Genomic DNA, 21,034 nt, shown 5'->3' on the forward strand with positions numbered 1-21,034 from the left:
AGCAATGTTCCCTCTAAGGTGCGCCCGTGTGCGAGCGCGCACATGGCCAAACGCTCCCGCACACATCTGAAATCTGTCGCGCACAGAAACGTTTGTGTAAAAAAAAATATATATGTTTGTTTGGATGCACATACTCATGATAATTCACACGTTCTGGGGCCCCCAACATAGCGCTCGCTCTAATTGGCTAGCTCTTCGATACGATCCAACCTATTGCGTGGCACCACAGAGAGACGTTTTAGTATCGGCGTCTGTGATTTGCCTAAATGTTTGGCGCTTCCTGAATCCGCAGCAGCCGTAGTGGACGCAGAGTGCGAGACAGTAAAATAATAATGACGACTAGTCAGCCTCCATTTCAAGCGTCCGGTGCAGACTGTGAAAGAGGGTTTAGCTTGATGAATCGTATCAAAACAACATCAAGAAATCGTCTTCAAGTGGAACATCTAGACAAGTTGATGCGAACAAGGTGTACAACCACTGGAGAACTAAGAAGGACAGATGGGAAAAATAAGGTAACATATTAGTTCCTGATCAGATATGTGCGTGTTATACTGTCTGTCACTCATTAGGAATTATCATCTGAATCATTAAGAGCTTGTTTTTATCAGTTGTAGAACTGCTAATATTAACATAATTTTGTTTAGTCATGTTTGTATTTTCTAGACCAATACAGTTTCAAGACTACAGTATTAACAGTAACACAAACATGTGTGTTTTGAACTTGGCAAAAATCTGACATTAGAAGATTAATGACTAATTACTCTATTCTATTCTACTCTGTTTCCCAGAAGAAGCGGACCAGACCAGAGGAGAAGTGGCTTCTGCTGACTTTGGATAACTTTATTTATTCTTAAAAAAAAATTAGGAGCAGAGAGTAAACAAGTGACTATTTTCTGATGTGCAGTGTGCACACAGACTAACAAAAAGGACTAAGAGCTAAGAGCCTAAGACCAGACCAGAGGAGAAGAGCTGCCTTTGGATTATCTTATTTATTATTTTATGAATTTTTTGAGGAACAAGTAAGGAGTAAACAAGTAATTATTTTCTGATGTGCAGCTGTTCTTATGTGCAGTGTGCACACAGACTAACAGAAAGGACTAAGTAAGAGCTAAGACCAGACCAGAGGAGTCTGGAAACAAGTGACTTTTTTTTCTGATGTGTATCTGAATAACGGAGAAAGGAGGAATGAAGCAGAGGGGAAGGTGAGAGGTTTAGAGGGGAGAGAGGGAGGGAGAGAGAGAAGAGGGAGGGAGGACGTTGCTCTGTATTGTCAATCAATGGTCAAATACATATTTGATTAAGGAATATAATATGCCTCTTTGTATTATTTCTGTGTATCAGCAAAATTTATAGATTTTTATGTTAGACATTGAGGTAAATTAAGATTCTCAGATTTTTTACAAACCGCCGCTTATCAACTAACCGGTTAATCGGAAGGTGATGTATGTTGCTCAGTAGTTGCTGATGTCTGCTCAGGAGGTTTGAGTGTTTGCTCAGACCGAAAACAAATTTGAGGGAACATTGACCGTGAGTATTCAGAACCTTTATCTCCTTGCTTCATTTGATTACTTGATTCTTGTCTTTTTTTGAACAAGGTTTTTTTTATTTGAAGATTAAATTTTTCACAGGCGGTCCCATATGGGCCAAAAGAAAAAGAAAAAGAGAATAAGGCCCTCCCTCCCTCCCTTCCCCCCACCCCTATACCAGACAGAATCATTCTAAGACACCTTAAAGCATTCATTAATTTTTTTTTTTAGCTTTTAAATCACCAGACAGCAGTGACATATGAATCTCTTGCATTCTGTATATAGAGAAAAAGAAAAGTAAGAACATAAAATAATAGAATAATAAGCTGAGAGACCAGGAAGACCAGTCAGATCGCCTCTGTCACATTATCCGCTTCCATACCCTCAAAGAAAGTTAGGAAAGGATCCCAAATATTGTGGAATCTTTCGGTACAACCTCTGACAGTATACCTGATCTTCTCCAGTTTGATATGATGCATGACCTCTCTCATCCAGTGGCCGTGCACCGGTGGACCTGGGTCTTGCTATTTATAGGGTTTTGACCATAATTACACTACTGTTGCTATTTTACAATGAACTATAATGAATTACGGGCCATACAGAACACGCCAGTGTTGAAACTAATGCACGGAAGCTTATTTCTGCGTTGTAATATTCTACCACCGGGCGCCAGCTACGCATGCTCCGAGCTGTGCGTAGATATACGCACAAAGTCAAGCACAAGTTCAAATTGATAAGTCCCACACTTTGCTTAGAAATTATCATAAGCACGGGTTACGCACATATCTGTGCGTACGCAACGTTGATAAATGAGGCCCCTGGACTCCACCCGGAGAGGGAGATCACAGGTGCAAAGCCAACCCCGCTGCCCAGGACGGAAAACCGGAGCCGGACGATGCTTACGGTTAGCCTGCCGCTGAGCCTTAACAGAGGCCTTTTGCAGCGCCGTCCGCACCCTGTTCCACGTCCTGCGACAGCGAGCCACATGTGCCTGGGCCGATGGCACCTCAGCCTCCTGCTCCTGTTCGGGGAAAAGAGGAGGTTGAAAACCATATTGACACTGAAAGGGAAACATACCAGTAGAGGAGGAGAGAAGGGTATTATGCGCGTACTCAGCCCAGGCCAACCTCCTACTCCACGTCGCCGGACAACGACCGGCGACATAGCACCTCAGGACACCCTCCAGATCCTGGTTGACGCGCTCCATCTGCCCGTTCGACTGCGGATGGAACCCAGACGACGGCGGCGAACGCCTTCCAAAACCTGGAGGCTAACTGAGGGCCCCGGTCTGACACAATATCCACTGGAAGCCCGTGGACCCAAAAGACGTGCTGCACCACCAGGTCAGCCGTCTCTGAGCCGAGGGGAGCTTGGGAAGGGGAATGAAGTGAGCCGCCTTGGAGAATCGGTCCACTACCACCAGGATGGCAGTGAACCCATCCGACAGGAAGGCCAGAAATAAAATTCAGGGATATGTGCGACCAGGGACGTTTGGGAATAGGAAGCGGCCGGAGAAGACCCGCCGGTGCACGGCGAGAGGTCTTACTGCGCGCACACCGGGCAGGCCGCTACAAAGGAGCGTGTATCCCCCTCCTCTGTTGGCCACCAAAACCTCCTACGGATAAACTCCAGGGTTCTGGCGGCCCCAGGGTGGCCGGTGAGAGAGGATGCATGCGCCCACTGCAGCAGGCGCGAGCGTGCAGCCTTGGGCACATACATCCGCCCCGGAGGACCCCCACCGGGATCTGGCTCCCGTGTCAGAGCCGATATTACCACCCTATCTATGCCCCATGACACGGGTGCCAAAATCAAGGCCTGTGGAATAATTTTTTAAATAAACATTATTTTTTTAAATGGCTAAAAGTGATTTTGTAATTTTACCAACCGTGGGTCTCACAGGGTACTTTTAACCCTGTGAGGCCCAAATAAAAAAGACATTAGCAACTTCAGAGGCCAGAGGGTGAGACCTATAAACAATGAAGGGTGCCGTGACTGAAAAAAAAGGTTGAGAAACGCTGGTATATGGTGTGGCTCTTTGTGTTACCACAGTAATTTTTGTGGCTCTTAGTCTCTGACTGGTTGGCCACCCCTGGTCTATGAGGTAGTGCGTTAGCACGCGTTTTACTAAACACGTCCGCCAGGTCAAAATGGACCGCAGGCACTCCTGCTAAATTGGGGTTGGGAGATACGAAGGAATCTGCAACGCTCACCGTCATCCTGGAGAGAAACAAAATAGGGGGGGGGGGGGGGCTTGAACTCTCGCCAGCATCAGCCTTGACGCCGCTTCCCATGGAGAGTTCACCCGTAGCCCAATTAATACAGGGGTTATGTAATGCGAGCCAGGGGTGGCCTAATACAATCAAAAAGCAGGGAGACATGACAACAACAAAAATTCAACAGTTCCCACCCATTACCCGCCACCTGCACCCGTAGCTGCCCGGTGCGTTGAGTAATGAGGCCACATCCCAGAGGTTGCCCATCCAAAGACTGGACGGGAATGGGTACCTCTAGGGTTTCTAAGGGGACCCCCCACTCAATAGCCAACCCCAAGTGCATGAGATTCCCCGCCGCCCCAGAATCCAAAAACCAGAATGGTTTTAACAATATCCCCCCACCCAACAAAAATGTCAAACTGTACGATTGTCCTCAATGACTGGGGAGAAATGCCCACCTGCTAATAGCTTCCCTAAATGGAAATCACCCGGGAGGTATCAAATACATGACGCATCTCCCGGGTAAATGCATCCACATTGTTGCAGATCAGCGACCCATTCTCCCATTCCGCAGTAGCCCAGGAGAGGGCCCGACCAGTAAGCAGAGTAATGATGTAAGCTACCCGAGACATATGAGAGGGGAAAGTGCGGGTTGTAATTGGAAAATAAGAGAGCACTGAGTGACAAACTCACGACATCCCTCCGGTCTTCCTCCGTAGCGGTCAGGGGGTGGCAGTCTCAGCTTGCGGATGATGTCCTCTCTCCGGTCAGGATGTCCCAGCTCTCCTCCCCCGCTGGCCTGCGGCGCTCCAGCTGCAAGTCCCCTGGCTGCTTCCGTCTCGGCAGCGTTTGAACGAACGTTGTTGACCGCCGCCAGTGCCGAGTTAGCCGTCTCCCGGGAGGATACCGACAAGTCTCCTAGCCTGCCAAGCTCGACGCTGACGCCGACTGGCGGTCGAGAAGAATCCTTAACTGGTCCCGCTGCACAACCATCTCCTCTCGTATCTCCTCCAGTGACAGCAAATTGACAGCACAGTGACAGCAACAGGAATGTGGGCGTGACAACCAAAATGCAAATACCAACCACCAGGTGACAACATTCCAGGATGACAGCTGGGTTCCTAAGCAGGGAACCCAGAAGGTTACACCATACTATACCATATTAGACCACACCACACCATACTATACCACACCACACCATACCATACCATATCTTACCACACCATACCATAGCACACCACAACATACCATACCACACCACACCACACCATACTATACCATGCCACACCACACCACGCCACACCATACAATACCATACCCACCATACCATACCCTCCATACCATACCATACCATATCACACCACACCACACCATACCATATCATACCATACTGAAGGATGTCAAGGTTTTTCAAAGTATATATAGTGTTAAATATTGGTGGATAACAGCATCTACTTATAGCCAGGTCAGAGAGCTAGAAGAGGTGGTGGAGGACGACAGAGAGAGTCAGTGTCTCCACGGCAAGTAGGGTGTTTGTGGCTCCAAGGTCATTCGGCATCTTGATAAGCATTGAAAGTGCAGGTTCGGCCTGTCGTTGCTATGGCGAGAATATAGAAAAGTGAGTTTCTTCCGGGTGTAAGTCAGACTGAGATACGAACCACACAGAAGAGAAGAAGCTTGATCAGAGACTTTTAAACGATGTATCCCCCCCCTCCCCTCGCGGGGAAAGGGAGGGGAGGACTGACGTGGCATGACCACAGAGAAGGCTTTTGGAATAACAGCCAGGCCGCGATGACCACCGAGTGGGGTGAAAGGAGAGATTAGAATAATGAATTTAGTTTCTTCCCAAGACTTTTCAAGGACAATTACAGAATTGGTTTCCATTTGATTACGAGGTTTGTTTATGGAATAGTATAGGTATCACATCTGGCAGTGTCGTTTCTTCTGATTATGGATGTACTAATAGGGGTTGCAAGAAAAACACAACGCACAACAGAGAGAGACGAAGGAGATGAGATGAGATTGGCTGATTGGTTCCATGCGTAATCTGGCTGACAGTATAGTCAAGTACAACACACAGTACCCCAGCCATTTCCTCGTGAGGCTAAAGTTCAGCTCCCCTTGCGCTTTAGCGGGGAGTCAGGTAAATGCCGTGGTTTTCTGGCACAATGCCAAATAGTCTACAGAGCCCAGCCTTCTCGTTTTCAGTCTGAGGATTCCCGTGTTGCCCTAATTCTATCCCTGTTGGAGGGACCTGCCCTCGATTGGGCTGTTCCACTCATACGGGCTCAGGCTCTAGTTTTAAACGACTCACAGGGACTCATGAATGAGATGGAGATCGTTTTTGATCATGAACTCTACGATAAAGAGGTCGCCATGAAGCTGACGCGCATGCGCCAGGGCGCCAGTAGTGTAGCTTGAGTTTTCCATCGCTTTCAGGACACTGGCTGGGGCTACAGGCTGGCCTGAGGGACCACTCATCACTTTGTTCACCAACGCGTTATCTAATCAGGTTAAAGATGCTTTGGCGGTTGTGGGATCTCCAGACAATTTTGACACACTGGTCACTACCGCAATACGCGTTGATAACCGGATCAGAGACCGTGAGCATGAGAGGCGGGGCCAACGTTTTCGTGTCCCGCTGGAGGAAGTTTCGTCCTTTCCTCCACAACCTTCAGTGGCCAGCTCGTCTGAACCTATGCAGGTGGACAGCACTTCTGTGCGTGACTCCAGGCAGACTGGTTCTCATGTGGATTGGTGCCGGTACTGCAGGAGAAAAGGTCACACAAGGGTGGAGTGTCCGAAACTGAAGGGAAACGGTCAGTCTCGCTAGTGGGCCGAGAGACACTAGTGAGACATCACATCACTTCCTTTCGAACCTTTTTGCCTGTGGTTTTAAGCTGGAACAGGCAGTCTGTTAAGGTTGACGCCTTTTTAGACTCAGGGGCAGTGGACAGTTTCATCGATTCCAGATGGGCTGAGGACTCTAAAATACCTGTACATTCCCTCCATAAGCCCTGTAGTGTCACAGCGCTTGATGGACGGCCATTGGGTACAGGCAGTGTCACCAAAAGAACCAATTATTTATCTATGCGGGTTGCTTATGGGAACCATTCTGAGCACATTCGATTCTTTTTGGTGGATTCCCCCACGTATCCCATTGTGCTGGGTCATTCTTGGCTTAGTAAACACAAGCCACAGATAAATTGGGGTGAGGAGAGGGACACTGTCATGCAGTGGGGCTCCCAATGCCGTCACCGTTGTTTCCAAATTCCTCCGTCACCCACGAGTTATGATCAGTTTAGTGAGAGCGGTTGTGATCCTGTTGAAGCAGTGGGCAATCTTGGTTTCCAGAGCCCACTCTCTCAACCATTGCACTCCCAGTCATCTGTCGATCAGGATGGGAGTTTGGAATGGGATCCACAGTTTGATTGGGACTCCCTCGGTGAGGAGGTTCTGGCGGAGGACAGTTTAGACAGTTTAGAGGCCCTGTGTGAGGACTTCTCCTCGCTTACTTGTACAGCTGACCCCCTCATGGAGAGCACCAACATCATGAGCATGGAGTCACACCTGTTACCAGAGGGAGTTCCCACTGTCTATGCTGACCTCAGTGAGGTGTTTAGCAAACAAAGGGTCACCATCCTGCCACCGCACCGACCTTATGATTGCGCCATCGAGTTGCAGCCGGGCTCTATTCCCCCTCGTGGTTCCTTGTACTCGTTGTCGGCCCCCGAAAGCGCAGCTATGAACACCTACATCAAGGAGGCTGTGGCTACCGGTTTTATTAGACCTTCCACTTCACCTGCGGGTGCTGGATTCTTTTTTGTGGGAAAAAAGGATGGAGGACTGAGACCCTGCATCGACTACAGAGGTCTGAACAGCATTACAGTAAAAAACCGGTATCCACTTCCCCTGATGAACTCTGCATTCGAACGCCTCCAGGGGGCATCCATTTTTACCAAACTTGATCTCCGCAATGCCTACAATCTGGTGCGCATACGCCAATGGGATGAGTGGAAGACCGCGTTCAACACTCATAATGGTCACTACGAATACCTGGTGATGCCATTTGGTCTTACTAATGCCCCTTCAGTTTTTCAGGTATTAATCAATGATGTGCTCAGGGAGATGTTGGAAAAGTTTGTTTTCGTCTACTTAGATGACATTCTGATACTCTCCAAGTCCATTTCTGACCATGTCAAACATGTCAGGCAGGTCTTGAGGTGCCTTTTGGATGCACGGTTTGTGAAGGCTGAGAAGTGTGCCTTCCATGTCCGCTCTGTGTCCTTTCTGGGATTCATTGTATCTGAGGGGAGGATTCAAATGGACCCCAAGAAGGTGTCAGCAGTAACAGACTGGCCTACAACTTCTACCGTCGTTTTATTCGTAATTTCAGTTCAGTCGTAGCACCTATCACTGCACTCACCAGGAAGACAGCACCTTCCCATTTCCAGTGGACTCCCAAGGCTGAGGCAGCGTTCATTGAGCTTAGGAGAAGGTTCAGTTCTGAGCCTATCCTCATTACTCCTAACCCATCCCTGCCATTTATCGTCGAGGTGGATGCTTCTGAGCTTGGAGTCGGAGCTATTCTGTCTCAACGCTCATCGTCCGACGGTAAGGTACACCCATGTGCGTACTATTCACGTGGGCTCTCGCCGGCTGAAAGAAACTATGATGTTGGAGACAGAGAGCTGTTGGCGGTCAAGTTGGCATTGGAGGAGTGGCGCCATTGGCTAGAGGGAGCTGAACACCCATTCACAGTCTGGACAGACCATAAAAATTTGGAATATATCCAGGGTGCTCAGAGGAGAAACTCGCTGGTCACTGTTTTTCTCTCGGTTTAATTTCCTCCTGATGTACCGTCCCGGGTCTAAAAATATCAAGCCGGATGCTCTTTCCCGGTTATATGATGGATCAGAAGAGGACCGTCCTCCTGAGCCCATTGTTCCTGCAGGACAGATCCTAGCTCCTGTGACATGGAGCATTGACTCTGCTGTGCGGAGGGCACAACGTTTGGAACCAGATCCGGGTGGGGTGCCCCCGGGTCGGTTATTTGTACCAAACAGCATTCGTTCTCGGGTGTTCTCTGGGGCCACTCCTCTCGGCTGACAGGACATCCTGGAGTGCACAGAACTTGTGACTTCTTGGCCAGAAGGTTCTGGTGTCCTGGTATGATGAAGGACATTCGGGAATTTGTGGCAGCCTGCCCCGTTTGTGCACGGAACAAAGTTTCTCAACAGTCACCACCAGGGCTGCTTCATCCTTTGCCCATTCCTAGTCGTCCGTGGAGCCACATCGCCATGGATTTTGTGACTGGTCTGCCTCTTTCTGATGGTCACAGCGTCATCATAGTGGTGGTGGATAGGTTCTCCAAAGCAGCTCACTTCATTCCGCTGGTCAAGCTGCCATCTGCTCAGGAGACCGCTCAACTGGTGGTTGACCATGTCTTCCGAATTCATGGCATCTGCCAGGACGTGGTGTCGGACCATGGACCACAGTTTACTGCTCGGTTTTGGAAGGCATTCTGTGCTATACTGGGTGCGACGGTTATCCTGTCATCAGGGTTCCACCTGGAGAGCAATGTGCAAACAGAGTGCACCAACCAGTCTATGGAGAGTACGCTTCGCTGCTTGGCCTCCTCCAATCCGACCACTTGGAGTCACCAACTGGCATGGGCAGAATATGCACATAATTCATTGTGCAATGCATCCACCGTTCTCTCCCCATTTGAGGTTCAGTTTGGGTATCAGCCTCCACTGTTTCCTGAACAGGAGAGGGACGTGGGGGTGCCATCTGCCAAGGCGTTTATCCGTCGGTCTCGGGCAACATGGAATAGGGTGCGTTCGGCTCTTGTGCGTGCTGCGGCCCGGCACAAGCGGTCGGCGGATGTACACCGTCGCCCTGCGCCTTCCTACCGTGTGGGCCAACAGGTGTGGCTTTCTACACGCGACCTTCCATTACGGGTGGAGTCGCGCAAACTTGCTCCCCGTTTTGTGGGCCCTTTCACTATTGTTCGCAAGATAAACCCAGTCACGATGCGTCTTCGGTTACCCTCGTCGATGAGGGTACACCCTACATTTCACTTATCCCGCCTTAAGCCGGTTCGGAGGAGCAGGTTGGTTCCTGCAGAGAGACCTCCACCTCGATTCGTTGATGGCCAACCTGTGTATACTGTACGGCGTATCCTGTCCAGTAGGCGGGTTGGTAGGGGTATACAGTAACTGGTGGACTGGCAGGGTTATGGGCCAGAGGAGCGCACGTGGGTTCCGGCCAGGGACATTTTGGACCCTGAGCTTGTTCAGGAGTTTCGGAGACGTGTCTCAGAGGTCTGTCTGGAGCCGCCCCCTAAAGGGGGGGTCCTGTCATGGTTTTTGCCTTATTTCACCTTTCTGTGAGGGACAGCTGTCTATTTTTGCTTTATTTCACCTCTCTGTGAGGGATAGCTGGCAATCCCTGTTCCCTGTGGTTAATTGCCTCATGGGTCGGCAGGTGTGTGGGCTTGATTGCACCTGATGCAGTACAGCTGTGCCTATGGCCATGTGGAGTCTATTTAAGTTTGGAGATTGCAGTGTCAACTGCTTTTTCATTTTCCTTGTGCTGGCTATACGTTTGGTCAGGCTCATTATATTTAAGTGTAGTGCTGCCCTATTCAGCATTTAGCCTTCTTTTGTAGCCATCTTGTTTTCGGCTACTGGCTTAGTTTACACTTTACTTTATAGAGGCTGAGTCCTTTATGGTAGTGTTTTCTTTTGTTCTTTTGGAACTGTCCGTTGCACATAAACTCCCTTGGTGGAGGTTTATTGTTTTATGTTTTCAATATAAACTCTGGTTTTAGGAGTTGCCTTTGTGGCTTATTTATTCTTTCTACAATACCCCTTTAATGAGTGTCGTCCTGTTTTTTGGACTTATTCTCTTAAATACTCACTTTGAGGCTTTCACCTGTAAAGGTTGTTTTGTGTTGTTTATTTTTCCCCTTCTCCTAAAACGTCTGCGTAAGCAGTTTTGTGGTTATTCGTTGTACGTATAACTTTAAGATTCCCTATTATCTGCTCATGACCCCACACACACACACCCACAGCCCTCACAGCATATGGCTCGCTGATAACAAACTATCATTACACATGGGCAAAACAGAGTCCATTCTCTTCGGTTCAAATAACAAACTCAGCAAGACCGACGGCTTCTCAGTTACAGTGGGTGACAGTATAGTCACAAGGAAAGATGAAATTACCTACCTGGGTTCCATCCTAGAGGCTAATCTTTCCTGTGACAAAATGGCATCCAATGTAATAAAAAAAGTCAACCAACAAACTCGATTCTTGTACCGGATCTCCTCTCTGGTAAACAAGAATACCCTGAAGACTCTGGCAGGAGCACTCATTCAAGGGTACTACGACTATGCTTGCACCTCATGGTACCAAAGCACCTCAAAGGCGCTAAAAACAAAATTACCAACATCTCAAAACAAACTGGTCAGACTACTGCTTGACCTTACTCCTAGAACCCACCTCACCCCTGCCCACTTTGACAACCTAGGATGGCTTAGAGTAGACGACAGAGTACAGCAACTTGCAATGGGCCTGGTCTACAAGATACACTACACAACCAAGGTACCCATGTACATGTCAAAATACTTCCCAAAGGTCAGTGAATACCACGATCACAACACCAGAGGGAGCTCCACAAATCATGTTAAACCCAGATTCGGCTCAAACAAGGGACTAAACACGTTTCGCAATTATGCCACATCAATGTGGAACGCCCTACCCAAAGCTGTAAAGGAATGTGAATCACTACCCACTTTCAAAACCACTTTCAAAGAACACCTAAGGGAGACTGCAATTCAAAACTGGCCCCTGTAAATGTCCTAACCCAACCCTCCAATGTACATTAAATGACCAAGTATGGTTTTGTCAATATTCCAATGTACAGTTTTGCTTGTACAGTTGTACAGTGTTCCCCACCCACCCCTCCTACACCAAAGTCACAAATGTCTGTTTTTTAATGTGGTTTGACTCGAAATCGCTTCACTCAATAGCAGGCCCGGACTGGCCATCGGGAGCACCGGGAGTTTTCCCGGTGGCCTTGCCTGCACAGATAAAAAAAAAAAAATTATATATATACATTGTGTGTGCGGATCACACACACACAATGGAGCCGTGCTGCCGCTTGTGATTGGTGGAGGCGGGACCAGGCGATACAACTGATTGACAGCGGAGGCGGCGAATGGAATGGCAGACGGCACTCAGATGCAGAATAACAGCCAGGCAGTGAGCCAGGTAGTGAGGGACTCGGGAGAGATACAGTAGAGCGAGTCAATTAACGTTGATGTCAAGATGGACAGTGGAAGAAAGAGAAAGGGTGGAGGAGAGAGGGATAAAACAAAGAAAAAGAAAGGCCCTTACAGGAGAGAGTGGTTAACTGTATTATAATAGTAAATAGAAAAATATGTTGTGCTCTTGCTTTTTTTTTATTTGTTTTATTTGAGGTCCATAACAGTACATTGTACTAAGCAATTGTTGGCTCATTAGTTTGTGATTCACATGCACTAAAATTCACAAGAATGCAGGAAATTAAGTCTTTGTAACAACAAATTTCCTGGTGGGGGACCCCCAGACCCCCCGCTTAAAAAGTGGCCTGATTGGGGCTATATTTCACGCTATATCTCCCGGTATGAATTATTTCCCCAGTCCGGCCCTGCTCAATAGAACTATATCAAACGGGCATTATTATAGCACTCGAAGTGTCCTGTGTGGGCGGTTCCAGATAAGGAAAACGTCATCCACTTTGTTGAGGAAAAAAATACTTGCCCGAGAAAAAGAGAGAGAGAAAGAGAGAGAGAGTCGACTAGCGTGTTCGGCGAGCTGGACTCCTTGGCACCCTTATCTAATTTTCAACCCGAGATTTTTATTGAAATATTAGCAGTTCCATCATAATTATTAAACAATACAAATCCGTGTCGTTTCAACCAGGAACGTCATATCTTTGACGCGTTGGGATTCTATTTTTCTACTAGATAAATTAAGTTGGAAGAAGTGGACTCTCAAAACACAACATCTTGTCATCGTCCAGTGGTTCTGTTCTCTGTGTTGGAGGATACGTTGTGACTGCAAATGTCACCGTGAACCTATCGCTAAGCAACATATTGGAGAGCACAAGGTAAGATCTTGACTCACTGAAATTGTCATCGCTAACAAAACAAGCCGAACAATGTTTCCCAGCAGTTCAAAAAACACAACCCCAAACGACAAAGGGGACACGGAATGCATCTTTGGAGGGAGTTTGGGTGTGGGTGTAGCGGCTACAATCTCTTTTTGTCTTCATTGTATCATTCTCTCAAAGAAGGATCTTCGACAACAAGGACTTTAGACTATTTTCCCGTTTGATCTTCTCAAGACTACAAATGTTTCACCCCCCTAAAAACGACAATTGTCAGGCTTTGCGGAGAAAGTAGGCCTTCCAGCTACATTTTATGGCCAAAGAGGGCAGTATGGGTAGTAGAAATGTACTAGTCAATGTATGAGGAGGATTACAGAATGATCATTGTTAACATTGATTCGCATCATGTGTCTCTTTAAAAAAGAAACGGGGTCTCTCTCTCACACACACACACACACACAGTGCCTGTACAATTAAGTAAATTTACTCAAAGTTCATATCTGAACCACTGAGATTACAACTGAGATTATGAACGAATGAGGTCTTAAATCTTAAATGTATCGTCTCTTGGAAACGAACTAACTTGTCAGGAAGTTGTAACAAGCTATACACATTTTCTGTATGAAACACACGGGACCCAATTCCGTTATATGACCTCCAATAACACTCTTTCTGACCTTTTTTAAGACATCTAGACAGCCCGTTTGAAGAAGGATTACTGATTTAGCCTACTTTTGAAAAGGGGAGAGAGAACTACGTCACAGTGCCCAAGTGCGTCCACCTTTTTATAGGATTCTATCACATTTGCATAACAATAGCGAATATTACGTACCTTGCGCCGTTTTCATTGGAGTTTTTTACAAAACAACGCTGTTTTATTTGTCCTATATATGCGGATATCATTTAAAAACTTAAATTTTACCATTTTAGTTCCCTTTAGACAACAAACATAATGCTAATGATGCACTTTAATTATGATAATTAGGTGGCCATTCACGGTCACTGTACTGAGGTGACGTGAGGGCGCATTCATAGTTTAACGCTCCTGTGTTCAGATCGCATTTTCATCAACTTTTACCGACCTGCTGACCTGTGAACTGTGAAAAAAGGTCTTGGAAAATGGAGTTCTTTTGTTTGAACCTGTTTTCATCCTTTAAAATCAATGCTGCCATCTACTGTCAGCTGGAAGGTAGTGTCGTTTGTCTACCATCTCATCTCAGGAGCAAACAACATCCCCATTTTATTTGTCTAACAAACAAAATATTAATCACAATCACTTGTCACATTAACATTTGTGAGTACATGTGTTTTCAACAAAAATATGACAAATTTAACACAACAGCCAGCACTTCATAAAATTTTATAAACATTATATAAAAAATACAATAAACATAACTTAGAACAATAACTATTTACAGCACACCATACATATTTATAAATTTTTTCATTCGCTCACTCATTCATCCAAACACCAGTAACACCAGAAACTAGCATCTTCGTCCTCCTCCTCCTCCCACTGGACACACATGGTGTGGAACCATTTGTGACAGTTGTCACACTGGACCCACGACACCAAACCCTCAGAGTCCACAGGGGGGTTCGCCTTTTTACACCGGCCACACCGCCAGATCCCCAGCTTCTGCCTCTTGGTGGTGTGACCTGCAGTTAAAAAGAAATTTATTATTATGACGCTGCTTGATTACAATATACCAAGGTCCAATAATAAGTAAGGGATAATGTATAGCTACGAGGTCATTGTCGCAAAATAATTGACCGACACGGAGTTTAAAATACCGAGGCGCAGCGCTGAGGTGTTTTAAACGTCAGTGAAGGTCAATTATTTTGCGACAATGATCGAGTAAAGCTATACATTATCCCGCTTATTACATGGCTAACTTACTAACAATATACCTAATTCATCGACAAGACTAGATCAAATGAAGACGCAGTTGTTCTGTGGCTCTGTCAGCCCAAATAAAGTGATTATTATTATCGGCAGCCGGCAGGTCTCTGGTCTGATTGCATGACTGAGTGCAGCTGTGCATATGCTGAGCAGCACTGATACAGTGTTGTAGTGGGCTTGATTGCGAACAGCTGCGCACAGCGGTCATTATTGTCCCACAGCGGTCATTATTGTGTGATAACGGACCTCTGACACGGGCTATTGACCAATCACAAGCAAGCATTTCGGCGAATGTGAAAACGCCATGTAATAAATATGAATAACTATCTATATAGTACTTTTCACACATGGACCACAGTTCAAAGTGCCCCACAGCAATTTGTATAAAATCAGCAAATTTTTTACAAAATAAATAACAATTCATAAGTTTGCCCTGACAAACTCAAAAAACATAAGTAACATGCCGATGGGTGTCGTGGGTCTGGCGTGGGAGGAGGAGGATGTCGATGCTCCTGTTGGTCCAGGAATACAGGAGGCTGCAGACACAAAAAGGGAGCACCACTCAAAAAAATTATTTTGTTTGGTTTGGTAAATATTGCGCTATGAACAGTCTATCAGTGTACTGTGTGTGTGTGTAGGCCGTAGGGGCAGGTACAATAAGAGTTTTTCTTCCTGTTCCTTTTGGCCATGGACATTTGTAGATCGTGTTTTTTTGGTGTTGCCTCTCCCTAAAATTGATCCACCACCCCTGGCCAAGGGATGTTTTTAGGTTCCCTGGGTGACGGAGGTTATAGATGGCCAGGGCGTGGGCCAGGACCTGCGACCTCGTCAGCGGAAACCCATAACTGGCAGAGTACAAGCAGTACTCCACCAGGGAACTCTCATCTTCAGGGGTCAGATAGGTGCCCCGGCCGATGTTGCAGGCCAGAGACACCTTTCCGCTGAGTCGGTCGATCAGGCTGGACTTAGGGACCTCGAACAACGTGGCTGCCCGCCTCGCACTCCACCTGCCTGCTCTGACCTCTGCAATGGCCTGATCCATGGCCTCCTGGGTCCACAGACGCACCTTCCTCTCCCTCTTCCGCATTTGCCGGATATTAGGCATGCTCTGCAAACACACAAAAATATTTTAAACAAGAAAGTAAAATAATATGAACTTTATTATTATTGTACGACTGACGAGTTTATTTTATTTGATTTATTTAGCACATTATTTAAAAAAAACAGTGCTAGGAGGGAACTTATGTGAGTGATTTATGATGAAATTAAATTAGATTTGAATTGTTTTTTTGAATATGGATAAGGAGGTTGTTGACCTCAATGATGAATTTAGTTTATTGCTATGGTTTGTTGGATATGAGTGAAATTCTGATGAAAAGATGCAGAACAATGGAAGGTATCAAGAACATCTTGCCTTTTGTTAATGAACTTGAATATGAATGAGCATGAAACCAAAATGATTATGCTGAAATATTACCAGACATGCAAACACACACACAACCTTACCTTCACCCAGTTCAGCATGGCAGCCTCACACACACACACACACACCTCCATTCACCTGTAGAGAAACAAACAAGCACACACAAACCTACCGTGTCTGCTGTGCTGTCTCTGGACTTTGTCACTGCTTCAGATGTTTTTTTATACAGAGATTGAGAGAGAGAGAGAGAGAGAGAGAGAGAAAACCAGTTCATTATTTTCCCCGCGAAAATTATTGTTCTCCCTTCGATTATTTTCGCGCAACCTCAGTTCATCACTCGTTCAGACAAACTTAGATCTCTTATTAAGATTACAAATGTACAACACATTTCGTCGGACAAAACACTGGCTATATATGCTAGCAACGTAACCAAACAATCTGACTTCATCTTGGGGCGAGTGGGAGTTCGTGTTTAAGGAACAGGAAGCTACTTTTACTTGGAAATCAGCGTCGCCCCGAACACATTCGAACAATTATAACGTTGCAGTGGTACAAACGTTCACATCTAGTAGTCTTTAGATGACTAAATATAGATGAATACTCATGAAATTTGATATATATACTCTAAAATAAGTATGATTTCATATCACCTACCTTTCGACGTGAAAATCTGGTGGGGCTGTGAGGAAAGATCCAGAATGCCGCGCAAGATGGGGCGTGACCGAAGTTGGGTTTGGGCGTTCCCAGATAAAGAGGGTGACCGGGATTGGTTTACGTTCCGTTAGGCTTGGAGCCGGAGGGCAGTTTTATTTTCAATATGTCCGTCCTGGATGAAACCTATAGCCTATATAAACTCTTGAGTGAGCTATTACTAGATATGACCAGAATATAATCCAATATACCTAGTTTGGTTAACCAGAATCGTTTGTTTAGCCTTGTCCGCTAAAGCTCTGAGTCACTGGACCGTCAGTCTGAAGATTAGAATGTAGCCCAGGCCAGACAAGATGGGTCTTGCCTGCTTTCATCACTCCCTCCCTGGTGTAGCCTGAGGATGTGTGTTTTTTTCCAGAGTTTTTTCATCATAACTCGGGGAGAGGCTTCTGGGAATGATTTGTTGGGACTGTGTGAAAGCTGTGAACCGTACCAGCCATGCCTGCTGAGTTCTGGGCCACAAGGCCTAATTTAGTCACAGGGGGCCAGAATGACTACTTTTAATTAGTAGCCAATGGTGTCTGATAGAGACGCAGCACTGTAATGATATAGCAGTTGCAAAGCAGGGTGGCTTTGATCTTGTACAAACTGTACGGATTATATAGATCGGTACAATAACAGGCTTGGTTGTTCCGTAGTTCATGGGTAGAGTAATAAACGCAGTCAGAAGTTTGTAGAGTCAAGTCACTTCCCTTGGTCACATTGTTGTTGGGTTTTGGAACAATGGCGTCGATGGGGAGGGTGTCGACATCCGGTACAGTGTGCATGCGGTCCGCTCTTAAGTTACTCTATATCTGCCTTACTCAACGCCATGTCCCCCCCCACTTCCCAGATATGAGTCACACTGTATCTGCTTACAGCCTCAGTAGTGATGACTGGAGTGAGTGGTCTTCTCATGGGGGAGTAGAGTTTGTGATTCATGGTTTACCCCTGGCTCTGTGTGTCAGTGCCTGGGCTGGAACGCACACAGTATGGGGCTTCTTAAAGTGGAATGTGTTATCTCATTGTCTCTGGGGAAGGTGGGAGATTGGGATCTATCTAACCCCCCCCCCCTCCTGCCTGAGAGAAATGTTTCCGATCAAAGGAGACTCGTCGGGTTCGTAACAAACATTGAGTGACGGCAAGGATTCGGCTAAGAAAGCATTATGGTACTTCTCCCACTGTTGACAACCGTTTGACCTATCTCAAGCCCCACCCTCTTTTCTTGACCCTCCAATCACAACAGATAGAGAGAGAGGGGGCGGAGCTTGAGAGCAAGGTGAATTCAGAGTAGGTGATGCAGACGGCGTGGATATAGAGACCCGGTGCTTGTGGGCCGCTCGGCGAAGACGATTGAGATATGATCTATTTTCACTCCATTTAGAGATATCTATCATTCTTCAACGGTCAAAAAAGACAAATCAAGTAGCTTTGCTTTAGCCTAGTACACATTGCTCTTCCAACACCCTGTTTTATTGAAGGGTACTCTAGGGCTGGTGGGAGAAGGCGTTCCGGTGTTGACGTGGGTTTCCGCTGTGTTGCCAGCTAAAAGTGAGGCGCTCTTCCTCATCCATCCACAGTACAGCGGAGTAGGTAAAGAGAGGGGTGTGGCCACTTACAAGGCCGTCCACTGCTGAGTGAAGGAAATGGCCGTGGTATCCTGCTGAGCCACTTGGGGACAGAGCTAATGGACAGAGGGGACGACTGTGAGACTCCCAACGGTAGGTGGGGGTTGGCCCGGCCGGCTGGCTGGCTGGCTGGCAAATAGTAGTGGGGGATGGGCACCCGTCTCGTTTATTTACCAGACGACCCATCCTGCAGGAAGAATGCTAAGCTTGTTTTGAGTCCTAGTCTGTTTTCGTTCGCCGAGGGGTGAGCTAATTTGAGGTATCTTTCTCTCGTGGGAAGATCTATTGATTGGCTTGTGTTGGATTATGATGTTGTTTGCCATGACTGGTGGAGTGGGCTTACAATGTTTTTTTGCCCCAGCAAATCTCAGCCCATGCTAGGCTGCTAACCCTCGCCCTGCCATGTTATACAACATTAACATATGATGCTAGGCTGCTAACCCTCGACCTGCCATGTTATACAACATTAACATATGATGCTAGGCTGCTAACCCTCGCCCTGCCATGTTATACAACATTAACATATGATGCTAGGCTGCTAACCCTCGCCCTGCCATGTTATACAACATTAACATATGATGCTAGGCTGCTAACCCTCACCCTGCCATGTTATACAACATTAACATAATGATGCTAGGCTGCTAACCCTCACCCTGCCATGTTATACAACATTAACATAATGATGCTAGGCTGCCTAACCGAGGGGACACGTGATGCAAGGCTTCGTCCACATTGCAGCCGGCCTGTGGGAGGCATGGCCTAACAGCGTTCGAGACAGGGGAGGGTAGAATTGGAGTTGGACAATACAAAATTGGGATGGGAGAAATAGAAAATGTGAGAAAAAGTTTATCCAAAAAAAAAACATGGCAGGGCGGCGTGAATATTAAAGGCAACCAACTTGTGTTCAGCGTTTCTCTGATTGGCCACGTTGCCGCGCGGCAGCGGCCGTCTTCCGTTGTAGAATTGTTTACATCAGGGTGAACGCTATTGTATTCGCAAATATGAGAGCCAGCAATACGCAGCTCCAGTTAACCTAATTTATACCGTAATGAATCATTCAAAAAATATACCGTTAACTGGAATATGTTGTTTCTTTACACATATGTTGGGATTATGTAATTGGTTTGTCATGACAAAACAATAAAAATCGCTACTTTACATCAGGGTGAACGCTGTTAGTAACGCTGCCACCACCCACTTCAATGACAGAGCTCTCATATTTGCGAATGCATAAACTATATCTTAAATTATGGCTATGTGTCTAATATGGCTGTCGCGAAGTCATTGATAAGCGACAGCCATATTAGACACATAGCCATAATTTAAGATATAGTTTTTTTTTTTTTTTTTTAATTTTTTTTATTATTGCAAAACAAAACTTATTAAAAGTCAGTACTCAACACACAATGTATAATGAAACTTTCAGTAAAGGTGGTTAAAATATATGCAAGTACAGAAACAGGATAAAACAAAAATAGTCAATAATAACATTTTAACCGTATACAGTGTATATCCAGCGAAGTTACAATTATATAAATGTTAGTATATAATATACCCCTAATACCTATTTTCTAAAACCCTACACACATATGCTCCAGCTCAAACCCCCCCTCCCGGACCCCCTCTTGGATAGTACCTCCATTATCCCTCACTCCTAACCAGACATCACCATTATAGGCTAGCTTTTATTCTCTCCACCACTTCTAACCACATTGACATTTTGGATTCATTGAGCCCCAGAATTCTTGCTGTAGATATTTCTTGATATATCACATCGAGATATGTAAGAAACCACACTTTCCGGCACATTTTTTCCGGTTGAAACCAACGTGATGCGATCAGTTTTTTAGCTACTGTGATACCCGATAAAACCAATATTTTTAGTTGTGGATTCACTGCAAACTCAAAAACATCATTCAATAGCAATACCGCGGGGTGTACAGGTATATTCCAAAATACGAGTATTGATAATTGTTGGGACACATCTTTCCAGAATGCCTTAACTGGTGGGCAGTCCCAATACATGTGCATAAATGTTCCTTCGTCCCCATTTGTACATTGGGAGCATTTGGAGTCTTGTATAAGCCCCATTTTGCACAGCCTTATAGGAGTCAAGTATGTCCTGTGAATATAGTTCAGATTGATTTGTTGATGATCCGGGTTCCTTGATGTAAGTCGGACATTTGCCCAGGCTCCTTGCCAATCAAAGTCATTTTCCAGGTCTGGTATATCCCTCCTCCAGACATTGTCTAGTTGAAGGGTTTCATACGAGGACGTTAGTAATTGGTAATAAAAACCTGATACAAAACCTCCCAATGTATCTCTTTCATAGAAAAATTTGTGGTATCTGTGGTGTTCAATTGGTATGTGTAATGGAACACCGTGAGATCTCATACAAAGTCGTAACTGTATGTAAAAAAGCCATGTGGACTCGGTGAGGTTAAACTTTATGCATATTTCGACATAACTACAGAGGCCCTTGTTATTAAAAA

The 21,034-nt window shown here is 46.0% G+C and overlaps 2 protein-coding genes across 3 annotated transcripts in view; one reads left to right on the plus strand and one right to left on the minus strand.

Annotated features, from left to right (window-relative positions):
* Window positions 1-3,738: 3,738 nt before the first annotated feature.
* LOC311226750 (uncharacterized protein) lies at window positions 3,739-16,956 on the minus strand (the record flags this gene model as incomplete). The annotated part of the gene is made up of 6 exons (XM_084312160.1): window positions 16,879-16,956; window positions 16,397-16,431; window positions 15,524-15,909; window positions 15,266-15,337; window positions 4,433-4,677; window positions 3,739-3,743 (listed from the first exon to the last, which is right to left on the minus strand). The coding sequence occupies exons 3-6, from the start codon at window positions 15,904-15,906 to the stop codon at window positions 3,739-3,741; spliced, it is 705 nt and encodes a 234-aa protein (XP_084168286.1). The 5' UTR covers window positions 15,907-15,909; window positions 16,397-16,431; window positions 16,879-16,956.
* Window positions 12,574-21,034, plus strand: part of LOC311226271 (integrin beta-1-like) — a 130,360-nt gene continuing 121,899 nt past the window's right edge. Inside the window, exon 1 of one of the 2 annotated variants that reach the window (XM_084311674.1) lies at window positions 12,574-12,898. The gene's annotated coding sequence lies outside the window, so the exon portion shown is untranslated. Of the gene's footprint in view, window positions 12,899-18,514; window positions 18,636-21,034 lie in introns of those variants that run through there. The other variant, XM_084311675.1, reaches the window with a different exon arrangement.

This window comes from Notolepis coatsorum (assembly GCF_963971535.1).
Source record: "Notolepis coatsorum genome assembly, chromosome: 4".
Lineage (NCBI taxonomy): Eukaryota > Metazoa > Chordata > Actinopteri > Aulopiformes > Paralepididae > Notolepis > Notolepis coatsorum.